The sequence below is a fragment of the Triturus cristatus genome, chromosome 6 (genome assembly GCF_964204655.1).
Source record: "Triturus cristatus chromosome 6, aTriCri1.1, whole genome shotgun sequence".
NCBI lineage: Eukaryota > Metazoa > Chordata > Amphibia > Caudata > Salamandridae > Triturus > Triturus cristatus.
In genome coordinates, this window is record NC_140589.1 from 1435048523 (window position 1) to 1435070265 (window position 21743).

Here is a 21743-nt window from a genome sequence, read left to right on the forward strand (position 1 = left end):
TCATAATATTGAGGGACATTTTACACTCTCAGCACAAATGAATGGACTGCACCTTGCAAATTGTATTTTATTGTAATTGCATTTATATAGTGCTTACTACCCCTGACGAGGCGTCGAATCGCTTTTTCGGCGAGTAGCACACTACTCCGGAACCCGTAAAGGATTAGTGTTAAATTAGTATAGTGAAATATGAAAGTAATTTGAGTAGTAGATAGGTTAGTCAGTTATTTGGATTCAGAAGGATAGTGGAGGGATAGAAGAGGGAAAAAGGTTTGCATTTATGAGGTCAGTTGGATGTGAAAGCCCATTGAAAATCAGGACAGTTAGTTTACCTTCTATTATCATGCCATGCATGATCAGTGTCACAAAACATTATTAGAGGCAAACATAGAGAAAGCATTGGATGTTTCTTCCACTGCAATCGATAATGCAGTTTGAGGCAATTTATGGGGCCAAATGGGATATTACCCCTTGCTAAATGCCATAATAAGTTTGTACTCAGACACTTGGGTTAAACTTAAAGTTACAGCAAAATGGACCACGTCTGGGAAAATATTCACCAACAAAGGAATAAAACAAGGCTGCATCCAAGCCCCTCCCCTCTTTCATGTATCCGTGGCAGATATGAAGCAAGCAATTGATGAGGCATGAGCCTTTCCTCTCATATAGGCCGGAGCAAAAAGTCAAGCTCTACAGCACGCAGATGATAGTCTTATACTTGATCACATGGCAATTGGGTTGCAGAGATCTTTGGATGCCCTAGCTCATAGCTGGCATAAGAACAGAATCCAAATCAACATAGCCAAAACAAAGATAATAATATCTGGCTGCAAATTAAATAAAATGTGCTCCTGACAGTTGAAAAATAAGAGTGTGGCGAGAGTACCAGCATATAAATGTCTAGGAGTGTGGATCGACAAAAGAGGTCGATTACACAGGTCAATGGTAAGTCTTAAAATGCTTGGCCCAAGTTTTACACTTTGCATTTCAAAGTTCCAAAGAACATGATAAATTGAAACAACCTAATGCCAGCTTTGGCATATGGGACAAATGGATTTAGAAACAAACTTAATAAGTGGCTGAATCAAGCTCAATGTAACGGTTATGGTTACCTTTTATCCCTCCCTGACTGCACAGCTCCATCACAAATTTGATTAGAATTTAATCTCACAAAACAAGAACTAATACTGAATGCAAGATTGTTATTGCACTGTGCAAAATTGAATGCGGCTGACCCAGGCTTATTGAAGAATTTTTTATGGTTGGCAATAATGAAGGAGACATAGCCATGAAAAAACGATTTTGATAACTCGTTGGAAAATTTGGAAGCGCAAGAAACATGGGGTGTAAACTTCGTCATAAGCAACTAGCAAAGGTATTGTCAAAGCAAGCAAGAAGACTGTCTGCAGGGTTAGATATTGAGTACCTAGCTGGATAATACATTGCAAGGGAATTCGGCAGTACAGCTGTATGCCCCCATAAATATTCCAAGTTATCTTAAGAAACCATTGGAACTAGACCAGAAACAGCAACTGATGAGTGTGAGATTTAGTCTTAGTCCTTTGAAAGCCTATTGGTATAGGACACTGAGTGGCACCACAACCAACTTTGCAGACTATTTAGTGCAGACCCGGAAACACTGATTCATGTTATATGCACTTGCAAAAAGCTTTAAAATGTGAGGGAAATTTGCTTGCGCCCAATTTTTAGACTTTTAAAAAAATATTTGATCCCGCAAGGAAGCTGTACAATCCCGCCTGAAGGGAGAATCTAGTAAACTGTCCGAATATTTTTATTTTTAAATACAAAATAGCGGCAATTAAGGAACTGAATCAAATAACGATCTAGCACTAGTTGAGATCATCCTCTGTCCATGAAAAGGAATTCATTTTAAACTGACGAAGTTAAGGTGTCAGCAGGCAGCCTGTCAGGGTGAACAAGCATAGGTGTGTCGGGTCCTCGGAATAATGACAAAAAAGCACTGGGGATTGAACGTATTCCCCTTTGCAGACTGCTCATCAGCCTGGATTTGATGCTGCAAGGCGTGACCCAAGGCTGGGCTCATGTGATGGAGCAGGAGGCTGGCGATCGGTCTGTCTAAAAAAAAAAAAAAACACGACACAGGAGCACGGCCGAGCATAGAGCGCGTGCGGCTGGGCTCTGGAGAGCGTCATTCGCAGCCTGCGCTCCTCTGGGGAGGACATATCTCTCTGCCTGTGTGGGTCGGCTTCCTCGGGTGCCTCGAGCGATTCTTGGCGGGATACTTGGGAGACACAGCGAGCGTCGCGGGACATCATCTGCCCTACATCACTTAAGTGTCCCATTTCCTAGCGGACCATCACTGCGCACTTGTATAACTCCGCATCCGCACAGGGACCGGACAGCCGCAGCATGGGGGCCGGGAGCTCAGCTGCGCAGACTGCGGGCGCTGGAGAAGAGGTCTCGGAAGCGGCCGCCGCGTCTGAGGTGGCGGACCCAGGAACCCCGCCGGAACTGCTGGTTCTGCTGGAAGACGAGGAACATGGAGCGGGTGACGCCAAGGTAAACCAGGACTGGCTCGCGACCCTCCTGCAGGCGTTGGTTTATTTGTGGGCAACTTGAGGGGAGTGCAGGTGCATTTTTGAGCCTCGGGTGCAGTATACCACGGGCTGCATCGCGCCCCTCCCTAGGGAAACTTTCCGCAACAAAGCGTGGTGCGCCCGGGCGGGGCCGCTGCCGTCAGCGCAGGGCTGAGGCGCGGCCGAGGGAGGATGCTGCGGAGGGGGCAGCAGGGGCCGCTGCTCAGTGCCGCAGTACTTTCCGGGACTCCGTCAGCCTGTCCTTGGCAGCGCACCGCGCGCCGGGGACGAGCACGACCTTGCCGCATCAGACGTTTTACCGGAGTACGGATAGTGCACACGCCCGTGCGGGCCGAGGGGCGTGTGGGACCGCTGGGGGTCTGCAGAAAACCCCGGACCTTGCCGCATGCTGGCTCCCCGCAGCAGGTGCACGTGTGGAGGCCACGCCTCGCCCCTGCTGCGGTGCTGGCCCTGCCCTTGCCTCAGTCCATGCTATTGTTAGCTACAGGCCCCGAAGGAAGGTACCTCAGGTATCAACGCAGCTCAGCCCTTCCATACATAGACGTACATAATCCATTGGAGATTTAAAAAATAATAATATCGGGAGAATGTGAAACCCCTACCCGAATTTATTGGAGCAGAGGCCGTTTCAGGCGATTAAGTCCTATTACTCATCAGCCCTCCCTATGTAGGGGTTTTTAGGTCCTGCCCTTTTCACTACTTTTGTTATATACTTTATCAAACGTAGAATATGCCTAACACCGACATTTTCATTTAATTAATTGGCAAATATCGACATACGTATACAGTAGCAAAAAGTAGGCTCAAAAATATATTTTTGGGCGGTGAAAGTGAGATTTCCTTAAAAGGCATTCATGCAGTGCTGATACCAGATTGGGCCACGGTCAATTGAACTTTACTGTATATGTAGTCCTTCATATCTGCCCATGAGGACGAAGGAACGTTTACCCATTCAGACCCTATACCTGGGTTGTGAATTTAGAGAGAAGGTTCTAAATCCTTCCATCTGAGCACGAGCCCCTCACCCTTCAGGATTTTGTCTGATGCAGAAGGAATAAAACCCCTCTCCTTCGAACCATGACACTGAGGGCCAGGGGCAGACTTTTTCAGACCTATTACTTGGTTGAACCTCACCTCTCTAGTTCGTAAGATCATACCTAGCAACCTATTTACTTTGGGTTTAGTTAGACGTTTAGGAAAGGGACCCTGTTAAGGTGAATGAACATTTTTTTGGAGGGTGAAATAGGTGTAAAAAGCAGAAGACCCCATTAAAGTTTGAGACGTTTGTTAAGCAGGTCACTAGAAGTAATAAAAAGTGAGGTGATGCCTAACATTCGAATGAGTTAATAGGTATGTCTGAACACGTGGGGGAGTGAAGATTAATTGCACCTCAATGTATTCATACACTGGTTGAAGGGAAGTGGCAGTCCATCTTATCCTTCAGGTATTGCGCCCCAGGAGAAAGGGAGACCACTTTCCATTCTTTCAGACTCGCTAGAACCCTCTCAGACCCATGTCTGATTTAGCTCTTGAGTGTAATATATTTTGACAGCTATGGTAGAAGTGGCTGAACAGGAAATGGAAAACTGCAGTAGAGGACAGCTGTGAGAAAGTGGTTTATTAGTTGAGGTGGATTGTTGTCCATTAATGTCACTATCCTGTAAGGACTGGTTAAAGGTTTCAGTAATTTAAACCTGAGCTCAAATGTCTGTAGCTATCATGTAGCGTAACTCAACGAAAATGTGTAAAGCATTTAGGAGTACTAAAACTGTTAAACATTTGAAAACACAACACTATGACAATCCCACTTTATAAAAATAGTCACATTTAATGACCAAAATGCCACCAACATGACAAAACAGAATAAGAGGAACCAGATATATGAATTGTGAAAGATTTAAGAGAAATAGCATCAAAAAGTGTAAAGCACCAATGGCAGTAAATGGTAGTGTTCGACCGTTACTGAGGCGCGATCTGAGAATGACCTCGATGGAGGTGGGTTGGCTAAACCAAGTAGATTGGTCCAAAGATACAGTATTAGTATTTAAATATGTACTCTGATTTTGTACCTATGACATCTAGATTTTCAATATTCAGATTCTGGTATTAATGTCTTGGGTATTACAGTTTAGGAATTATGACCTACAGCAACACCTGGGTGCTTTGGCTGGTCTCTTGCAGCTGAGTTTGCTATCTTACCACATCAACTGACTTGCAGTGGTCCTTCTGGGGAGGGTCTGGATGTGTAAAATCCCTTTTGCAATCTGATTCCCCGCATGGGAGAGAGCTTGATTTGATTGAATCACTTGTGCTGTGCTCACTTGCCTATATGTGACACCCCCAGTCAGCAAGGCATTAGGATTTGCCAAGCACACTTCTTAACATCTTTTCAACAATTTGGATTTTATTTAGAAAAAAAACTGTAAAAGATAACGTTTGGGAGCTAAAAGTATATAGTCTCAAAATTGCAGGCATTGGCGCCCACAACTTTCTGTAACAGACATATTGAGCATTTTTCATGTGAAATTGTGAAAGTACCTTTGGCACAATATGCACTTCAGTCTACCCTGTTCCCTAAGGATAGTCCGGTGGCAGATCAGGGTTTATGAGTTGCTCTTAGTTTAAACAACTAAAAAGAGTAGCAAGGGGGACATAGCAACTAGCCAAGATGTGCAGTGAATGATTCTGCACTGAAGCGCTAGTTCATTTTTACATTTGGAATGTACTAAATGATATAAAACCACCAGAGGGTCAAATTAGTATGCTTAGCTGACAAATGTAGGTTGAAAGAAACATAGAGCAACCACATGGTTCTGTGCCATCTACACAGCAATTCCAAATTCAGGTGTGCAGCCAATAAACACTTTTTTAGACTAGGATGGGCAACTCTCAAGATTCATTGAAGCATCTTGGGATTGGCTTTTGTGTTCCCCTAAAATCCAATGGAAGTTTTTTCTAGGGGGTGTTTTCAACAATATTTAGGAATTTGTATCCAAACTTGGGGCTCATCCTTTATAAGCTTCTGAATAATAGTACTGTTGTCATATTTTGAAAAGTGTTGAGAATGATTGATCAAGTTGTGAGTCATAAGGAGCAAAGTCATCATGCTGACATGGAGAATCTGAGTAATGTAGTCACATGTTCTAGTGACTAAACAGCTCCTCAGAAAACAGACTGGAATCAAACTCAGACCCTTTAAGGGGGTGTGGGGGGCTGAGCCAAAAACGCCACTCAAACATTTGTAGGCTTTGTTATGGTTATTCTGTTCAGCTGTCCTTGTATACTGTACTGTATTTCACGAGCGTAGGGCACACAAATTCTTGAGTGTACGAGAGACAAAGTCTGTAGGAGAGGACAGGATAACCTAGAGACATCGTTACTGACACTAAAGAACAAAATTTACATTGCTGCTGGTTGGTTAAGAGCAATAATCTACTGGCCCTTATACATGTTTATATGATTTTTTTTTTCCAAGAAAAGAAAACACACATTTGTATCGCAAGTAAAACCCCACGAGAGGAAAGCCCTCAATACGATTTGGCTGCTTTAATCCATGCAATTTCCCTCCTCTGATTTACTGTTACTGGCAATTTTGGAATGGTTAAACAGGGATTATACGGTACATGCAGGAATTGGATTTAGTGTGCTGATTCCTGCATTTCTTGTCTATTATTTCACCCAGGAACTTTATCTGCTTACAGTAGGTAAAATCTCCGGTTGAAATTCCTCTCACTCGCTGTGTTCTCTTCTTAATATATAATTTAAGTGGGTCGTCTAACTCCCGTAACTGCTTGCATCGGAATTAAGGGCCCGCTGAATATCATATCAACAATATCGATGGGACAGAATATCGAGGACAGAGTAATGTAAATAAAAAATTTACAGTTAAGCCTAGATTTTCTATACCTAACTCCAGGTATATGTACCTTTGCTGTACATGTATCTTCAAGGTACGTAGCTGTGGAGTTAGGAATAGTAAATCTATACTTCCCTATATGCACTCACCTTTCAATATTTTGTCCCTCGATATTCTGTCCTCGATATTAGTATGCCACAATATTGTTGGTGTTGATATTCAGTAGTACAGTCAAATTAATGGCATACTCATAATAAAGGCCACATTTTGTTAACCTGTTTTGCAATTTGCAAAGACTATTTCAAACAATTTATAATCCAGTCAGCATTTTATAAATAGTATTTATATTTTACTAGAACATTTCAACATTTTAGAGCTGCAGTTAAGTTCTTACTCCTCCCAACAGTTCAACCTATTAAAGTTGTTCTGAAAGTTCATCACATAGTGATTTTTGTTTTGATGTAACAGTTATAGAACTACAGTATGTTTCACACTGATGTGCATTGGTGAGTTTTATGTCAAGGCAAAAGAAAAATCGTCACATTTTAAAAGTGGTCAAAAAGTGAGACACACACCCACTCCCAAAATAAGGACAGTCTGCTTTTATGTGGTTAAACTATTTCTTTAGCACTGACATTCCTCAATGGCATGTGCATTGTGCCTTAAGCCTTGTTCAGCCTCCTTACTCTCTGTGGACTGTATTTCCTCTTTTGATGTTTGTGAAGTGCTCTGTTCCCATCTGGCTGGGGTGCACTTGGAAACATAAATAAGTCACCAAAACATGTGTCACGAGAAAATAAAGGTATGTGCACTCTTGGAAGATGTTGCAAAACAAATGACTTCCAGGAACTGTTAACCCAATTAGGGGAACACACCTGTGTTGAGGAGAATTGGGTCACCTAAAACTGCTGAAATGGAAACCACATTCCCAAAGAGCTACTGCATTCACAGCACATTCCTGGAGAAAGCTAACAGTGCTGTAGACATAGAGTACTGACAAGATGTTGCTGGGAAAAGTTCAATCTTCCGGAGCCCTTAGCATGCTGCGGAAATACAGCTGACGTAGGCTCACACATATGGGATTATGCTTTCCTAAAGGAGAGTGCTGAAGAAAGCTCACATCACAGGTGTCCTTAAAGTATTAGTGTAGCTAAAGATTAGTGCTCCAACTCCTGGGGTGTTAAAGTATCAAAGGAGTACTGTTAAATGAAGGTTACACTGCTGCTACCCCCATAAGATACTGCTGGAGAAAGCTCACCCTGCTATGGTCCTGTGTTACTGACTGGTTAGTGCTGAAGAAAGCCCACACTCCTGCGACCCTGTGTTACTGATGGGAAGCTGCCGGAGGAAGCGCACACTAGTGTGATCCTATGAGAGCTACTGCCGGAGGATGCTCACGTCTAGGGTCCAGCATTTCTAATAGGAGACTGCTGGAGAAAATTAAAACTGCAGGGGTTGTATGGTGTGGATGGGACACTGCAGGGGTCCATGAGGTGTGGATGGGATACTTGTGAGAACTGACAGTGTACTGCTTATACAGTCTCTCATTGCTGGGGCCCTGGAATATTTACAACAAGAATACAGCACTGTTGATGCTTCCACAGAATACTGCTGATGGAAGCTCACACTGTGTTCTCCAATCCCCGTCGTGTTATATTCAGCAAGTAGCTCATGAGTGACCCTCATTTGTAAGGTCTCACACTGATTTTGATCTATTTGATTACAACTCTTACTCTTTACATAAGTACTTTTTATTCAAAACATACACCCCGTTTTCTCGGGTCCACAACTAGTAGAGGGCCGACATGCAAGCTTTGTACTTGGGAATGGCAGAGGCCAGTGACAGAGCTGAACCAGTAGTCTGATATCAAAAGAAGCACATTTAAATCAGGGAGCGCAGTTAGGAAAGCAGAAGACCTCTGTATGGACAGCACCCCCCTCTCACGACTGTGGTTGCTGGAACCTACCTTTCTTCTCACGACAGCCCCTATGCTCTATAGAGTATAGAATTTGATAAAGTTTCTACTTACCAAGGGGTGGGAGGATTTAGAAATATTTATCTTCTGTAGAAAAAAAGAAAAAAAACACTTGTTCCTTTTGGTGATATTCAATGAAGAAACAAACTATAGCAGCGTTCCCATTAATTAATATCAGAGCTCCGATAATAGTCTGCCTGATTGTTTTAGGGCATAATTCTAGTAGAGCTCTGATTTTGCCACCTTTTTGTAAATCTGTATACAGAGGTTGGAAGTAGACAGGAAGTGATAGTTAAAGGGTTGGAATACCTTTTAGTCTGTGTGCACCCACAAGTTTACGTGATTAAGAGTATTCAACAACACCTCTTCAATCTCTTCACACACTTGAAAAGCTTGGAAATATACTGCTCATGAGGACAGAAGTAAAACTTTTTCCAGGATAGGGATAAACGTTTAGCAGATTGTCATATAAGTAAATACAAACGTGTATATTTGTTCTTGCGAAAATTGAATTCACAAAAGTTTTGTAGGAGGACGGTTTACAGGCCTCCTGAAAACTATTGTGAATTTCTGAAAGTCGAAATTGTGCACCAGTGTGACCGCATGTACCTGCAGGTGTACCGTTGCGATGTTCTTTATTAATTAGGCCCCTAATTTATCTTCATAGTTGCCTAAAATTGAATTCATATTTGCATGTGCATGTGTGCAGCCTTGTTTTACTGAAGGATACCTGTGAGAAATGGCATTTAAATTGCACAATAGGTTGGCAACATATTTTTTCAAGTTGTCTTATTTGTGTACATTTAATTTGAAAGCAAACAATCACCAATCTTGCTTTCATGTTGATGCATGTTATCAGGGAACATTTTGCGAGCATTATAAATAGCCTTATTTTGTTGAAAATTGCAAACAACTTTACATTTTTTTATACTGGTTCCAGTGTCACTAATGCTCACAGCATTTCCTATGAGCACTCCTCCTAATAGTAATGTCTTTGCTTTAATGACCCATAAATACATGTGGGTACCAACCCTGTCTTACTGGCAGGCAATCCCCTTTCACAGATTCATATTCTGGTGCTGCAAATGACAATCAAGGAGTTGTGTTGCATGGGGTGAGCCTACTTCTCTAGTGGTCAAAATGAACATTCAAACTTGTTACCTTTGACCCCAATTCCACGCCCATGGCTCTTGTCAAACATTGTAGTGACATTACAGTTTCATGACACAGCTGAAATACACCCTAGATGCAAAAAATGTCACGAATTGTGTACGGTACTTATTTCTTCGACCTAGCGTTGTTATGATGTCAGCACTACTCGCTCGTCAGCATATGGCATGAAAGGGCTTGACCCTCCTGGCTGTTACTCTTGGATGGAATGGTTCTTCTGGATTGCCTGAAATGTGTTGCCTATGCTGCCCCTCTCTGCATTCTGACATGAAAATGCGCAATGCCACGGCTATATCTGTGGCATCCAAGAGTGAGATTGCAGCAGGCAAGCATGACACAGCAAAACGTCCCAGTGAACTGCATTAGGGATTACTCTTAAACATTTGCTTGCTTAAGCACATTGTTGGCCACCTCAGGAATTTTTTTTCAAACAACATCTTCTTCCTAGATGAATATTTGCCAATTTCTTGTGGAGATATGGCTGTTGGTGGTAGTGGAATCATGATTGGGTTGTGCTTTGATGAAGAGGGAGGGCCTATGGAAACTACGATGTTTAGATATTTGCAGTGAGCAGAACATTAACCTCTTCAGTGCCCCGCCCTTTCCCCGCCCTGTGCCGGGCGTTGCATTAGCGGGCGGGGTTCATGACGAGATAGTCTCGTCATGGGCACAGCGCAACCGCGCTCCATGACGACTATCTCGTCATGGGCACTGAAGGGGTTAAGCAAAATACACAAAATCAATTCTTGCATGTTTCAAAGCATGCTTTATGTTTAAGGTGCTGTGTGTGTGTGTGTATACATAGTTTGGCAAATCTCTTAATGTCTTGCCACGATTGGCCGTAACTTGTTACATTGCATGTTTTTTGGGATATAAGGCATTTTTCAAGTTCGGTGTTTGGGCATTTAGAACGTTGTCTGCCAGTGGTTTTCAAAGGCAAGCATTTTGAGGGCGTTGGTCGTGCAGCCTTCTACCTTCCTCTGTGTTTCCTAACCCTAGCGGCATATTTCTGTTTGTTGTGGGATTTAACAAAGGCGGAGATGGGGAGAGGGCAGCAGGTCGGTGTTTTACTTTTCTACTAACTTTCTGTAGTGGGTAAACTCTAGTTTTGTTGCTATGGCTATTCTCAGAGACAGTGGTGCTAAAGAGGTAGGAGGTTTTGATTCTTGGGCGCTTCCACTGTTCCTTGTATGTGCAGTCTCCATTTTTTGTGTTCTGAGTGTAGATTTACTCAAAGGGGTGTCCGAAGGGGTGGGGTGGGGGGATCTGGTAAAATTTCATACACAGGACTGTGCTTCGGGGATGTCGAAGATGGGTGCTGTCAGGTCATGCTGCCTTCTGCTAACCTGTGCTTGTGTTTCACATTATTTTTCTGCATACTGTCCTATGTTCGTTGTGGGTATTACAAAAGGAGTACCTGTCAAAGGGAAGATAAGTGACTGTTGTGACGTTCTGCAAACTAGTTTCTTTGTTTTTGTCCTTGCAGTTGGTCTTTGATGGTTGGACTGCCCCAGTGGAGGGGTTTCTGAAGAGGAAAGGATCTCAAAACCCTTCACTTACCAGTTCACGTTCGATCATCTGAACTTGGGATGCAGTGGGTGTGCAAATCTGTGTTTTTCATTTGTTTGCTGAAAGATTCTTTTTAATATGGGTTTCCCTATTGGCAGAAGCTCAGTTTGATTTTACTGGGCATTGCAGCCTTCAACTAAGCCTTGGTGTTTAGTGCAATACAAAGTCTTCCATATCCATACCTTTTTTCCCCAGGAGTAATGCAAGACGCTTCCAAATTATTGGAGCGGAAGAGAAAGTGCAATATATTTGATGCTTTATAAATTAAATTTTACGATTACAGTGATTTATAAACACAGTTGTCCGTTGCAAGAGCATATTTGTAACACTAGTGAACACACAGTGCTATATATAAGGCATATATTCCTTTGTAGTCTTGTTAAGTCATGAGCACAATTAAGTTAGACCGCCACTAGATTTTAAGTATTGTGATGTTGACACATAGTCAAACTTATTATAGTAAATATGACCTAAGGACCTGAAGTTAGAGAAGTCCAAATAGGAGCATGAAGCCTTATATACAATTGTAGAATTTAACACTATTATTAACCTCGTCGGTCACACCAACACTTATTCACGCACTGGCCACACCTAGCCGAGGATTTTGTATGAAAGGTTAGATGGTGACACTTGTTAAATGTGTTTGATATTTAGAAGTTTTTCCCAAACTTAGAGTTAGATAAGACAGGAAAGGATACCTAAATGAACCTGTCAATGTCCAAGCACTGCAAACATTAAGGTAGGGTCCAGCTAGAGAAAGAACTGGTATTGTTTATTGTTTTTGTTGGTCTGTAGTAGTCCTCCTAATTTCTTTTGGATTGACTGAACCGTGGCATGTTTAACTCTGTTCAAAACAAATAAAACATGTTTTTGGTGCACGGCAGTTAGTCTTTAAGACTCTTATGGCTTGATTGCAAGTGACCCATTAAATTGCGATCTCTACACCAATGCCTGTTTGCGCACGGATCGCAGTTGTCAGTGACCCTTTGTTTATCCCAGTCGGTAGCTGACAGGTGCTATAATTATCGCATCAGGCAAGAGGCACTCGAGAACAGGCCTCTAGTGGTGTTATTAACTTCCATCCTCTTGAGTCCCCGCTCCTTTGTCCAGACCTTTCTTCCAGTCTTCTATATTTTGACCTTGTTTTTCTTTTTCTCTCCTCCTTTCGCCACTCTTGCTTTGATTTCTAAAGGGTCATACAGCCCCAGACTAGACCCAAAATATATAATTACTTGTCACAAATATATTGTTAGCCTCTTAGTAGAGATTTTCGGAGCGGGGGGTTTACACTACTGAATTAGCCCTTTTTTTTACTCACTTAAAGTTTCTATTTGGATCCCTTCACTACGTTGATATTCAAACAGAATCGGTTATGGTCCCTTTTATTCTTTTCGGTAGTAGTCACAGGCATTTATGCAGCCAGTGCTGACGCAGAAGTTGCACTCTAGAGTCAAAAATGCCTCTGGAAAGGTCAACGCAATTCATTTCTTGAACTGCGAAGTAGCCCTGGGATAGGCCTGACAAATGTATGTGAAGTCAATTTAAATTAGAACGTAAGCACTGGGCCCCATCTCTCTCCCAATGCATGCCGCTTCTATCCCAGCAGATTATGCAGTCGTTTGATGGGTTTAGGTGCTTTAGACTGCACGGGGGCCAGGGATGTGAATAATCCCCACCACTCCAGGAGAGTGACGCATGCAGGGCGTCGCTGCTGGCTCAAGAAGCCTCGTATTTTAGTTTCAAAGACGATTACTTCACGTTCCCCTTCTTTCAAAGAGAAAAGATTTCTCCTCTCAATGGGGAAAAATACATGGCCCGACACAGTGAGCCGGTGCTAATTGGCATTATTTCTCCATTTTTACGAATATGTTATTAATTCTGATTGCAAATGGCAATTGCACACATGGTAAATACCAACAATGCCTTTGGGCTTGAGATTTATCATATGTGCAATTAGCAGACCATTCAGACTTTTCCTGTTCAGAATGGCATACATTGGACTCCGCATACCGAATTTACACACGTTGCCTCTTTTTGAAAAATATTTCCCCTTCACGTTGTGCTATTTTTCCCTGATGCAATACAAGAGGGAACATGTCATATACGCTCTGTGTTACTCCAGAGCTCGCAACGTGAATTTGAGCCCACGGTGGATTTTGTTCTCGAATCAGATTTTGTGACCTAATTGCATCTCTGCAGTTTTACTGCAAAATTCCTAAATGTGTCCAAGGCAAGTAAACATTTACTAATCAAGGATAAAAAGCTAAAAAACAGTCGTATGTGAAGAAACACATACTTCCTTTTTAATGACATACACAGGATTATTGTAAACACGTAAATAATGGAATTATAAAAGTAAGGACTGCTAGGCCCTTATTGCAAATGGCCTCCAATCCAGCGTGGCAACTGCGCACTCAATAATTTCCGATATTCTCTCGTTTGGAATTTGCCACATATACACTTTCTACTTACTCCATTCACACATTTCTTGTGCAAAAAGAGGCATAACATGCACAGATTTAAAAAACATTTAGCTTCTTTTTGAATGTCTTTTCCCCGCTCACATTGCGCCAGGATTTCCGTGATGGAATATGAGAGAAGCACGTCAGTTATGCTCTATATTACTGTATAACTCTCCATCCGAATTTGAGTGTAAACTGGATTTTGTTCCCGAATTCATATGTTTGCGGCCCTGTTGTAACAAGTGCATTTGAATCTGCTTTCCTACCGTGGATTTAAGTGAGTCCCAGGCACCTAATATTTATTAATCGAGGATAAACCTTAAAAAGTCGTATTGAAGAAATACATGCTACGCATTTGATAAAATCTACTTGATTATTGACCACGCATAATCTAATCATAGCACTTTTAAAATAAGCAAACTATAAGTTAAAAAAACACACGTCGTGACAGTTGTAGTAGCCAGCATTTCCAAGCATTAGCACGAAAAACAACCAACAAGCAGAAAATATTTCATTTACAACATTTTTGTATTGGTTGAGTATGCATGTTTTCATCTGCAAAAGTTTTTTTTTTTTAACAAATTGAAAGTATACTCAGCTTTTCTATATCAGCAACTTTTCTAATGTTCAGCACGCAAAATGTAAATAGGTTTAAAACAAGCATTAATTAGGTGATTTATGGCTTTTCCCCCTGGCAGTAGCGCATATGGGAGGAGGACAGCTATTCATGCACATGGATTTTTAGGTCTGGCTTGACTGTCCATTGATAAGAAATACCTATGGGCATTGCCAATGCCTGTTGGTTTTGCCTACAAGCAGCTTTAGCTGTTTGCAAGTCTCGTTTTCTGATAAAACAAACTGTAGGAAAAATAAATGCATACACATATACATACATACAAAGGCAGTTACTCGGCCTTCTTCACTGTTGGTCTGTTCAAATGTCGTTCATGAGTTGTTTCCATTTACCACAGCCTACTGCAGAGACAATGGGTCAACAGACTTCTGTCATCGTGCTTTGTAAGTGATAGCATTTACCATAACCTTGTGTACTTATTTCTTAGGTGGATGTGCGCATATCAGTGCCAGGTCATGTGTGCGTTGTCTGCAGGTCCAATCCTTTATTTTTTTTTTAATGTTTTTGCAATTTTTTGCAAATGTTTGCAAAAATAAATATATTAAAAAAACATTACCCACTTTTCAAAGTCAGCGCATTAGGTTCGCCAGCGCTTGTTTATTTTTCATACTAAGGTGGACAAGTAGAAGTTGTCATAGAAGCTGGGATACATTTTTCAGTGGGAGCTATAACAGTGGGCTGCATGGCGTATAAATCAGTAAATCGGATCATTGATTTGCATTAATCGATGCCACTAAAAATAAAAAAGGGAGAAAGGGAATATTGTCAATGGGCAGGGGCTCCCTCAATTCCCATATTATTCAGAAAGCTCCTTGAGCCCAGCCTGTGTTCCAGATATCTGTGAACTGAGCAAAATAACTAGAATATGTAATTCTCCTCTGTCGCATCGCCGCCCTACATTAATTGTGATGGAAGCATGCATTCTAATCATCACCGCATCACCTGTCCAGCAGCCATGCTCCTCCTTTTGCTTCCCTGGAAACTGGAAATTAAATGTGAGATCATGTAGTCCTTTAATCCTGTTTTTTCTTTCCGAACTTAACACAGCAGAAACGTTAGTAGTCATGCAAATGTTTTTTGGGGAAAAGGGTGCCGCACATACCACTGACACCACGATTGTGCGAAGAAGACCGCTTATTGAAACAGACGTACATTACAACATAACCTGGGCCTTTTGCCTTACAAAACTATAACCTCACTATATATCTAAGGGGTGTGGAATTTATTAAAATATCTACCTGTCCATGGGGCAGGTTGCTTCATAAATCTGCTTGTCCTGTAACAAAATCCACTTGTCACTTTGGTGTCATGTAGTGCGGGGACAAATTATGTCAGCAATCTCATTATATAAGAGCTCTGATTTAGCTTCTCTGATTATGCCAGGTCTCATACCATAGTAGTGTTTGAATACTTGCAATGCCCTTCTGTTGCCTCGTTTCCACAAATCTACATACTGGGGCTGAAGGTAGTGGTAAGCAATAGTTCCATCGTTAGAATGCCCTTTTGAGTCTGTGCAAACCTACTAACTTGCATGTTTTAAGGGTTTTCAACAACTCTTCTCTATTCTTTTCCCATTATGAGAAATGTTGGAAATTTACTCCTGACAATGGCAGATGTAAGCCTTCTTCCAAAGTTGGGGAAAAAAGTGGTTGGATGGAAAGTGAATTTGCAAACTCAGATTTTCACATGAGCAAATCTACACATGCATATTTGCTCATGCTAAAATGCAGTTCACAAATATTTTCTAGGAGTACTATTTCTTGTCCTACTTTTGTAAATTCTTGGGAATTTACAAAAGCCGTATAGCTGCACTTAATGCAAGGACATATACCATGGGTGCACTTTTGAGACTTTCTTTAATTGGGCCCCTAATTTAGTTTGGCTGTGACCTTTTGCGCTTATTAAAATTCTGTCTCTCTCTCTGTATCAGCTGGCTTCAATGTGAGTGACAGCATTCTGCTCTTTCACAAGGAGCATATCGGCACACAAAGTAGTTTTGTTCAGTGCCAGTAACTACTGTGGCAGTGTGTGCTTTTTGAGACCCAAAACAATTTTTGCTTTTGCCAAGGTTGGTTATAATCGTGAGGACCTGGCAGCTCCCACACCAATAGGGTTTTACAAAAACTATGCCAAAACAAGTCACACATTGACAAAACTAAAAAGCTAACCACCAATTTCAGACCTACTGACTTTGCCAATGCTTGTTTATTTTTGTTTCCCGTGATCTTATTGAAACTGATTTTCCATTATGAATTTTTGGGGAAATACTAGCATGTACAGACACATATTACTAAATGATGCTGCAAAGAAAAGGTACCTGAAAGTATACAGTAGTTTAGCTAAATGTTTTTTCCCTGCTTTCATTTTTTAACCCCTTCGACGCGCTTGACGGAACGGTTCCGTCATGCACGTCGGTTGGGCTGTGCTTATGACGGAACCGTTCCGTCATGGCCCCGCCCGCAATCTTCAGCGTGGCGCGGAAATCCGCGCCGCGCTGAAGGGGTTAATCAACATTTAATTTTGAAAGCAAAGAATCATCAATCTTGCTTTCAAGCGTCTGAAAATATTTGCATCAAATCAGAGAGCATTCTGGGAGCATTAGATATAGCCTCATATTGCTAAACTTTGAAAACGTGTGTACACATTTTTATACTGAAACCTTTAGTAGTGCAGTCAAGCTTACAACATTTACGTAGAGCACCCACCCTAATAATAAAGGCTTTCAATAAATGAACCATATATACAAGTTTGAACAGCATTCACATATGGACAAAAATATTACCTTAACTGCAGACAGTCCCCTTCCCCGATCCATAATGTGGTACTGCACACTGGCAGCCAAAGGGTTTGTGCTGCAGGGGATGGGCCTACTTGTCCCAAGGACAAAATGCACATAAAAACTTGTTGCCCTTGACCCCAAACAATACGTCCTGGGCGTCGGGCTATAGGAATTCCACATCCCTGATATCTTTAATCACCTATGATCAACTACCCCATTCGTAAATTAACCCTCCCCCATAGCAACTTCGAACCTCAATAACATACTTGCAACAGAGCTGATCAACTGTAAGTGGAACCTCTAAAATCCTTTCCCTTTTCCTACCTCAACAACCCTTTGACCCACATTCAACTTCCTACCTAATCTTCCTATATCGTACAGGCATGAACTTCCTACCTGTTCCCCTTAAGCCTGAACTGCAGCTGAAAAACAATAAACTTCTGTAAATCATGGCAACTTCTGAGTCAACCGCCAGTGTACCAGAATCAAGCGACAACCAGAACACATAGCTTCCCCTGCGCACCTGGACCAATAAAACAAGCCGAGAACAAAAGGAAAATGATGGAGAACCCCCCGTCAGAATTTAGGGACGACTGCCACTCGGTGAGACATATATATTTTCACTGGAAAAAACAAAGGTTAAAGTAATGTTGTAGTTAGGTGTGATAAAAAGATCTCTTTTTGTTTAAAAAATAAAAACCCTTAGAAAGTCACTGAACAAACCAAAGATTAAAGTAATGTTATAGTCAACTGAATTTCTCAGCGTCAGTGACAACATTAAGGTTTTGAACTTAAAAAACACAAATTCATCTGTTATAGTTAACTCAGTTAACTATAACTTGCGCCCCTGCCATGCACTGCTTATGACTTATTATTATTATTATTATTAATAAATTTGTTAGGCGCACAGCTACCCTATTAGGGTTTCCCGGCGCAAATGAGTCTAAAGTTAGACTAAGTAACTAGGCCAATTGCTGGATGAAGAGCCAGGTCTTAATGTCGCGACGGAATTTTAGATAGGATGGTTCCTGTTTCACATGATTGGGAAGAGAATTCCAGAGCTTAGGTCCAAGGTACGAGAAGGAGCGTCCGCCCATTCTTGTATGTTTAAATCTGGGAAGCGCCAAGTTACCCAGAGTGGAAGAACGCAAAGCGCGATGCGGCGTGTAAGGGCAAATGAGTTCACGTAGATACACTGGAGCTGTGCCTTGCTTTATTTTAAAAATATGACAGAGAGCCTTAAATTTGATGCGGCTACCAATGCAGAGCCAATGAAGATTCTGAAGAAAGGGAGTAACAGAGGTTTTCCCTGCAATATGACAGAGAAGGCGCGCTGCAGAGTTTTGGACCATTTGCAACCTCTTCAAGAGTTCCTTATTGCATCCTAAATAGAGTATGTTCCCGTAGTCCAAACGAGAAATAACAAGAGATTGGACTACGGTTCTTTGTGTAGAAGAGGGGAGCATCCAGAATATTTTCCGCAACCATCTTAGTATGGAAAAACAGGTGCCAACAGTGCTCACTGCTTGTTGCCGCATGGAAAGTTGGTTGTCAATAATAAAGCCTAAATTACGGGCATGGGCTACCGGCTGAGGAAATGAACCCATTTCTTGAGCCCAATGAGAATGGTTCCAGAGATGTTTATCTTTGCCCAGGATGATGATCTCCGTTTTGTCCCCGTTTAATTTTAGGCAGTTGGTATCCATCCATTCCGAGACTTGAAGCAAACCACTCCTTAAGGAAGATCTCGTGTTGTCTTTAGAGGAGGATAATGAAAAAATAATTTGAGTGTCATCTGCATAGGAGTATAGGGTGAGCCCTGCGTCCTCAACGATGGTAGCAAGGGGACGCACATAGATATTAAAAAGTAATGGACTCAAAGTAGAGCCCTGTGGAACTCCATATGCATATGCATGGGAAGTGGAAGAGAAGCCTGAAGAAAAGACCTGAAATGAGCGGTCCCTAAGAAAAGAGGTCAGCCATAACAAGGCTGAACCTTCCACACCTGCTGACTGAAGAGATTTCAACAGAATAGGGTGAGACACAGTATCGAATGCTGCGCTCAAATCTAATATGAGCGCCATGGTCTCACCCTGATCTAGACAATGACGAAGTTTTTCCGTTACTCCTAAAAGGGTAGTTTCAGTGGAGTGGTGTGTTCTGAACCCCGATTGAGAAGGGTGCAGGTATCCAGACTTTTCAATATGAGCAGTTAGGTGAAAATTGACGTGTTTTTCCAGAATTTTGGAAAATACTGGTAGAAGTGAAATGGGGCGATAATTCGCCAAGACCGAGGGATCAGCATTGGGTTTTTTCAATAGAGGAACCACCATCGCGTGTTTCCAATCAGTTGGAACCTGGGACTCGCGTATCGAGGTGTTAAGGAGGCCTCTACAGAATCCCAATGCAACAGGGGAAAGTTGTTTTAAAATGTTAGCTGGTAGGGGATCCAAAGGGGAACCTGAATTCACCCTGGATAGACAGTATTTAAATGTTTCCTCATCAAGGAGAGGCCACTGTGAAATTTTCGCTATGTCGGGAAGGGAATCCATGTACGTAGTGTCTAAACCAGACGAATTTGAATCCTGAGAAAAAGTGGGAATAAAATTACTATAAATTGTCTTCACTTTCACAGTGAAAAAATTTGCGATGTTGTTACATTTGGTAGCATCCAGGGCAGGAGGTAATGGGAGAATGTTTGCCCCGGCCAATTTTTTAACCATTGAGAACAAGACTTGAGGTTTGTTCAACGAATTAGTAATGGTCTTAGAAATATATATTGCTCTTGCTGCCTTACAAGCGGCATGATATTTATGAAGAGCTGTCTTGTAATCAACTTTACAGCTAGGAGCATATAGTTTTCGCCACTTTCTTTCTAGAGCTTCACATTTAGATTTCAAAATCTTCAGGTCTTCATTAAACCAAGGAACTGGGGTTCGGTGGGAGGAGCAAGTTTTTAACGAGGAAGGCAGGCATAGGTTAATAGAGGAAGTTAACCAGTCCGAAATTGCCTTATTTAAAAAGGTAAGTGGAAGTGTCGGATCTGGAGAATTCTGTTCAAGGAGACCGTTTAATGAGTCTAGATTTAGCTTGTGCCAGGGTCTCTTGCTCCTAGAGTCAGATATTGGCAGAGACAAGGGGGGATCAAGAGCCATAATTTGGAAGTGGACCGCAAAATGATCAGACCAACTTAAAGGCAGGGCAGGACAGTTACAGACAAAAGAAAAGTTAGAAAAAATAGGGTCTAGTAAATGCCCTGCCTGATGTGTAGATCCGTTATTGTGGAGAGACAAGCCGAGGGCTTCCAAGTCAGCTAAAAAAATAGTTATCCAAACTAGTTGGGTCTTCACGTACGAAATTTCTCATGACATGTTCTATGACATCACTGATGACATCTCAAAAGACATAATCGATGACATCACTCATGATATGAGAACAAAAGGAAAATGATGGAGAACCCCCCCCCCCCCGTCTGAATTTAGGGACGGGAGGGCGAGGTAAAAGCTCCTGCCTAGGGACCAGCCACCATGGCAAAATGGTGGCTGGCACCTAAAATGGCAGACCTATATATATGCTGGGCTACAACCGGAAGCCAAAAACAGCCAAAAACCTACTCTACCATGCGCTTCTTATACCCTCTCACATTACATCACTTATACCATCTGAAATCATAGCATTTATAACAACACTTATGAAATCGCAAATCCCATCAATATGCAAATCAGCTCAGGGAGGGGACGCTCACTCATGCCCCCTCCCCTCAGATGAAAAAAAAATGGCAGACTGTATTTGTCCCGATCCGAAGGATCAAGGCAAAAATGCCAGATTTTATAATTTGGGGGGGGGGGGGGGGGTCCTCTTAAAGGAAAATTGAAGGACAGGAGACTTAAGTCCCCGAGTCCTGTAAGGACTGCCAGCAATTTTTTCTTCATAAGCAACATGGCCCAAGGGGAAAAAAGAAGCCTCTATTTTTTTTTTTATATTGGGTTTGAGAGACTCTTGTGAAAGTCCCTTGAATCCAACCGTCCAGATATACAATTCTTTTTGTAACTTAATATCTCACAAACTGCTTAAAAGATGTTCACAAAATCACAATAAGCACACTTTCTGGATCAACAACTGGCTTACTGCCTAATTTGGTGTAATTCCGTTCAGCAGTTTTTGTGGCAGCGCTCTTCGAAAAAGTCTATGGAAAAATGCATGGGGATTTTGTTATGGCACCCTCCTTTTCTCGGCCCCCGCTTGACTGATCACCCCAAAACTTTCCATGCACAAACTAGACAGAAATTAGCACTTTTATGATAAGTTTTGGAAAGATTCATCGACTGGCTCCAAAGTGGTTAGCAAAACAAAAAATGCATTTCTTATGGAAATACTGACCTAAATATCATTACACTTTGGCGACTGCCACTGGGTGAGATATATATATTTTCACTGGAAAAAACAGAGGTTAAAGTAATGTTGTAGTTGGGTGTAATAAAAAGTTCTCTTTTTGTTTAAAAAAAAAACAAAAAACGTAGAAAGTCACTGAACAAACCAAAGATTAAAGTAACGTTATAGTTAAGTGAATTTGTCAGCGTAAACATTAAGGCTATGCACTTAAAAGACACAAATTCACCTGTTATAGTTAACTCAGTTAACTATAACTTGCGTCCCTGCCATGCACTGCTTATTACTTCACGTATGACATTTCTCATGACATGTTCTATGAAATCATG

General features: G+C 41.7%; 1 protein-coding gene across 1 annotated transcript in view; it reads left to right on the plus strand.

The window, feature by feature from the left end:
• The first annotated feature begins 2120 nt into the window (after positions 1 to 2120).
• AKAP12 (A-kinase anchoring protein 12) overlaps positions 2121 to 21743 on the plus strand; it is a 383789-nt gene continuing 364166 nt past the window's right edge. Inside the window, exon 1 of the mRNA XM_085612494.1 lies at positions 2121 to 2541. Coding sequence (XP_085468620.1) covers positions 2392 to 2541 — 150 coding nt within the window. The 5' untranslated portion in view covers positions 2121 to 2391. The remainder of the gene's footprint in view (positions 2542 to 21743) is intronic.